At 36.9% G+C, this 6,000-nt stretch overlaps 1 protein-coding gene across 6 annotated transcripts in view; it reads left to right on the forward strand.

Moving 5' to 3' along the window:
• SRPK2 (SRSF protein kinase 2) overlaps positions 1 to 5,779 on the forward strand; it is a 124,224-nt gene extending 118,445 nt beyond the window's left edge. For 4 of the 6 annotated variants that reach the window (XM_069977740.1, XM_069977731.1, XM_069977712.1 and 1 more), the window contains 2 exons: positions 365 to 457; positions 3,635 to 5,779. In XM_069977740.1, the coding sequence (XP_069833841.1) occupies positions 365 to 457; positions 3,635 to 3,819 (278 nt within the window). In that variant the 3' untranslated portion in view covers positions 3,820 to 5,779. Of the gene's footprint in view, positions 1 to 364; positions 458 to 806; positions 900 to 3,634 lie in introns of all 6 variants that reach the window. The other 2 variants (XM_069977758.1, XM_069977722.1) reach the window with 2 other exon arrangements.
• The last annotated feature ends 221 nt before the right edge of the window (positions 5,780 to 6,000 follow it).

The raw sequence follows: 6,000 nt of genomic DNA on the forward strand, positions 1-6,000 counted from the left end.
GGTTCAGCTTATTGTACTAATTTTATTCTCTTTATGCTATTTCTAGACAATGCATTCAGGCTAGTGGTTAAAAAAAAACATACTAAAGGACTAATTTCCTAACTGGCATAGCAAGGCTTTTCTATTTTCTGTCTGTGAACTTATTCATTCCCATGCTTTATTGCTTGGTTGATTTATTCTGCAACATGAACACTAGTCACATATACTACTAATGGTGTTGCTGATTTGCATGGGTTTGCCACATAATTGGTTTTGAGGTTTTTTTTCTTTTGTAATTAATTCTGTTTCCCCTCCCTTTATTTTTCTTATTTCATTCTGTTCTTTTTTTCTCACTCCTTCACTCCTCTTTTTCTCTCCTTCATAGACCATATAGCACACATCATTGAGCTTCTAGGCAATATCCCAAGACACTTTGCTCTGTCTGGAAAATATTCTCGGGAATTCTTCAATCGCAGAGGTAGTACCTCTTCCCTACAGAAGGCACTGTGATGCAGACAGAGTGAAATCCTTGCTGCTGTTCTTTGGATGTAACAGAAGCTACATTTAGTTGGTTCATTATGTCTGACAACTACAGACTTGCATTCATAATTTGGTTGTCATTAAGTACTCGGGGAATAAATGTTATTGCAGCAGATATATTGGAGGCTTCTCTGATGCTGCAGCCACATCATATCCAGATTCCACAGAACCTGTGATATGACAGCATGCAAGTTGATTCTGTCTGTGCCGGGCCTGACTCATAAATGTATGAAGTGTACTGATAAGTTGTATGTTTCTGTTTTGCTGGCAATGTTCTTCAAACACAGATCACATAGCATTGATCACTGAACTGCTGGGAAAAATCCCTCGAAAATTTGCTATGTTGGGAAAATATTCCAAGGATTTTTTCAACAAAAAAGGTAACTGTGTTTTTACACCACAGAGCAGTATGTATTTTAATCTATCCTAAATCATATAGTAATCTACATATTGTCCAATTTGACTTGCATTTTAGTAAACATTACATATTATAACAGCACATTATTTGTAAGATTGTACCTGATTTATCTTTTTGCATAAGGCGGTTGTCATACATAGCCATGCTGCCAGAGCTGTGGGGGTCATGTCAGTAAATGTATACTTACCTGTCCTCCTCTGCTAGCAGTTCCTGGGCCGTCTAATCTTTGCAGCTGTCAGCATTTTAATACCATCCAATGGAGCACCCACCACCCCCACCAACACACACACACACACACACACACACAGCAGCAATGGCCATTTGACTGAACTGCCATTTCCTATGGGAGTGGGGCTTCATCGGATGTTATAAAATTTCTAACTGTAATGTAGACCGGGCGGCCCAGAAACCTGCATCTGCAGCATAGACAGACAAGTAAGTATATGTTACTGACATGTCCCCCCGCAGCCCTGGCAGCATGGATAAGTATGATTTTTTTTCCGCACAACCCTTTTTAAGCCCAGCCTGGTCATTTTTTAAACATAAAAAATAGTCCCTTCACAACCCCTTTAAAGCAACACTTAAGCAAGAGAGATTTTACCCTCTCAGCTGTCTTGCTTCCTCCTCCCCTTATACACTGCTGGCTCCAGTGGCCACAACAATGCCTATTCACTCAGGGAGTAATGTGTGGACTGTAAAAATCCTTTCCGAAGTAACGCGGTGAGTATAATCAGAATAAAAAAAAATTCCTCTAAAATAAGACCTTTTTTTATTTCTATTAAAATAGAATTACTGGCGAGTTATTCTATAATATAGTACCATAACCGTATATAATTTCCCACTGTATACATTGCCAGAGATGTCTACCAAACGACCAAGATATTGTAACAATATAAAGACAATATAGATCTAGAATAGTAAGGAACATTATTAGACCCTGATGGTTTTATTTGTGACAACAATTTTTTGTTTTAGTGCGTCTTATTTATATTATGAAAGTGACCCCTTTTTCCATCGAAAAAACCCCAGTGTGAATTGGCTAGTCACACCAGGATTAGCGGGTACTGGAATTGTGAATATGGAACCTCAAGCTTGGGGGTAGCAGGGCAGCCGCTTACCCTCACCAGGCTTATGCTGGAAGGGTAAAATAGCCTTTGGCTGGACTGTCATAGAGCAGTTGCTTAGGACATTGATAGTTTTATGGGAAACTTTGTGTAGAAATCATCCACTCTTTCATATTAATTCTTCTCTGAATTTTAGGGGGCTAAGGAAGTCTAGTGGGTGGACTTACCTGCTGATTGACAGATGTCTTTGTATGGATACTATTACAGAGAAGATTCAATCAGTGGATGAGGGCACCCACTGGACTACTCAGCGCACAATGGCCAGGAAATAAAATGAATAAAGTTCTACTGAATCTTTTCCCACAAAACTATATATCATTCTGCTTTGTTTGGGTATGTTCACACTATGGAGTTCGCACCAGGGACTCCGCTTGAAGTTCTGCCAGTCCCATTGATTCAGTAGGATGTCTCATGCAAAGTTCACCATCCGCCCAAACAATAGACATGAAATTCCACGGATTCCGTAGTGTGAACATGCCCTAACATGAATCCTGCAGCTCAGATTGCATGTTCAATTTAATAAATTCCTTTATAAGGCTATGTACACACAACGTCAAAATGCGTTTGTTTTTTCTATATAAAAAGACGGCAGTTATTGCCGCAATTTAACTGATTTCAATGCAATACATTGAAGTCAATGGGATGACGGGCGTCCAATGCACACTGTGTATAAAATGACAGACGTTTTCTGCTTGGATGTCAAAATAATGATCATGACAAAAATTTTCGGACGTCTTTTACAAACAGCAGACATTATTTTTTAGTTGTTCACACAGTTTTTCGTTTTCACAGTCCTTTCTCCTTTTTTTACTGTTAAATGCAATAGAGTTTTCAATTAAAGACACACCCAAAGGGCAATTGGTTAACCCAAACGTGAATAATGTACCAGCAGCTGTTATTGCACTGACGGCCAGCCAATCCTCAAAATAATGGATGTCATTTTGGACTCAAAAAATTTTTTTGTGGCCTAGTTTAGTTTTTATGCCATCTACTTTTGGATTTTAAAACAACCTGGTAGAAACTGAGGATATCAAGTTTACATTACTCACGGAGAACTATGCTAGTATCATATACAGACATTTAAAAGGTACATAGTTTTTAATGCCTTTTGTGCAATTTACAGTAAAGTAGTAACTATTTTGCCACAATGTTGTGAAAATAAATTGCAGAAAAGAACTAATAGAAATTACATTAAAAAATGGCCATACGTGTGTGAACACAGCCTGAGGCTGGCTTCACACTACGCATATTTCAGTCAGTATTGTGGTCCTCATATTGCAACCAAAACCAGGAGTGGATTAAAAACACAGAGTGGATGGCCGCCATATAACAGTAAATAACTGCCATTATTTTAATATAACAGCCAATGTTTTAAAATAACAGCAAATATTTGCCATTAAATGGCGGCCATCCACTCAATTTCAACATTGTGTGAACAGATCCTTTCAGTGTTTTTAATCCACTCCTGGTTTTGGTTGCAATATGAGGACCACAATACTGACTGAAATATACGTAGTGTGAACCCAGCCTAAATCTGTATCCGTTTACTAAAAATGTGCTTTAAACCATTTAGGAGAGCTTCGACACATCACTAAATTGAAGCCGTGGAGTCTTTTTGACGTTCTAGTGGAGAAGTACGGGTGGCCTCATGAAGATGCTGCACAGTTTACAGATTTTCTCACTCCTATGCTGGAAATGGTCCCAGAAAAACGTGCATCTGCTGGCGAGTGTCTGAGACATCCCTGGTTAAGTTCTTAGAATATGTTTTGGTCTTCAGAGTTGCTCTGCTCCTTTGGAACTAATCACTGACTTTCTCAGTATCGATAAAAGGATTATGAGTGATCTGGCTTTAGCCTCAGACTTTCTTTTTGAAGTACTGTACTTTGTTTCTGTTTTTGTTTTCCTTTGCTTGGTGTGCACTGTGGTCATTGGAAAAATTAGCCTCTATGTCTTCAGCTGTAAGCTTTACTGACCCACTTTTTCAGGGGATGGGGACTTGGGAAAAAAATTTAAGGAAAAAAAATGAAATCTGGTCTTGTTTTTCATGTTACGTGGCTTCGGATGTCCAGTTTTTGAACAAGAAGTACATTTTTTTCATGTGTCTGCCAGATTTTGTAACTATTTATGAAGATAAGTTTTAGCAGATGTTGGGTAAATCCAAGCTTTTGAAAAGAAAAAACAGGTCTAATACAAGGACCCTGTAAACTTTGTACCTTAACTGAGTAGTTATCATACTTGTACTATAGTGTATGTACATTCACTTTGTAAATGTTTATTTTCATTAACACCCTTATATTGTGCTAGAGGGCTACAGTATATTATCTAGCACCATCTAGCAATGAAGGGTTACTTACAGGTAAGGGGATTACAGTTCCAAAGCAGATTACTCTCCCAACATAATTTTAGCATTGTGCATGTAATGAATTTTTTTTTTGTTTTCTAGAAGGTGTATAAGCATCTCCTGAGTTTTGTTAAATGAAGCTGCTCCACTTTTTTTTAAACAATTACCCCAAGTGGCACTTAAGGGGAAGTTGACTTCTTTGTAATTAAATCAATGTATGCACATTAGAACACTCATAATGTTTTGTAGGTTTTAAAATTGCTGCAGCAACATTTCATCTGTGCAGGTGAGGCCAAGCCCATATCTGTATACTTTCAGCTACCTCCTCTTTGCAAAATACATTAGTCTATGACAGACAGACCATTTGCATTGTATACCCCATGAACATGCCCCCATCTGTCTCCTTGGCACGGAGCACAGGAGTATACTGAGAAGATAAACTTCTATGAAATGATGCTCCTCCAACAAGAGTGCTACTGTGTTACCCTTTTGTCTGTAAAGGGGAGAAGTAAAATCTTATTCCAGATGAATATGTAGGAAACTTATTGCATGTCTTTTTGTTGAGGAGACGTGTGAAAATTATAAATTCTTTTATCTAATAATACCACTTAAAGTAAGTAAGTAAAAAAAAAAGTGGTGTTCAAGTTGAGGGAAGTTTGAAGAATTTCAAAATTAAATCTTGTTTAACAGGGATCTTAGGTAAGAAATAAATTCTCAACTTTTTGTGTTAAACTAAAACTAGTTAGTATTCTTGTAAGAGCATAGTAATGTTGTAATTTACGTTCGCTATTGAAATTGCCACTGGGGTCATGATGTGTATGATGTCCAAGTTTACCTTTATTATATTTTTGCACATATGCAAAATAACTTAAAGATTTTAAAACCAACCTTATGCTTCAGTATGTAGTGCAGTGGGCTTAGTAGCTATCATTTGGTGTAATATTCGGAGCATTAAATAGCCCATTCCACAATTGCTTAGTTGTACATATAATTCAGCATTATTTTTTTAAAAGAAATGCACTGGTTACTTGTATTTTGGATAAATAAACTACTAGCAATGACTTTCCCTTTCAATATTCAGATTGTTCAAGTGCTCCCTTTATAATACAGAGTAGAAATAAAATGTAATAGGTGATGCAGATTTTAGAATGTAAGCAGAGATCTGTTTAACCTCTTTTAGAAGTCTGTGGATTGAATGTAAATTTATTTCTGGTTTTACAAATTATGGTGCCACTTTTTCTTTTCTCAACTTATCCATTGCGGTTTAATCACAAGCCTTTGCAATAATTAGATGTGAAAATACCCCGTGTTGTAACAGTAACCAATTGTGAATTAAGGTGCTTGCAGTTGTCCAATAAAATGTATGTTTTTTTCATATGTTGTGGTCTTCTGGTCTTATTATGGATTTTAACTGCACAATACCTAAAGTCCTCTATTGTGCAGTTATATGCCATGACATATAAGTTATCACTGGAAAGAATGTAATAAATTTTTTATTATACAAATGTAAATTATGTACATTTTTAGGATTTCTGCTTACAGCCAATGGAACAGAAAGCATAGTTGTTGCTTTCAGTGGATAGAATCTGTACTAGTCT

This window comes from Dendropsophus ebraccatus, chromosome 1 (assembly GCF_027789765.1).
Source record: "Dendropsophus ebraccatus isolate aDenEbr1 chromosome 1, aDenEbr1.pat, whole genome shotgun sequence".
NCBI lineage: Eukaryota > Metazoa > Chordata > Amphibia > Anura > Hylidae > Dendropsophus > Dendropsophus ebraccatus.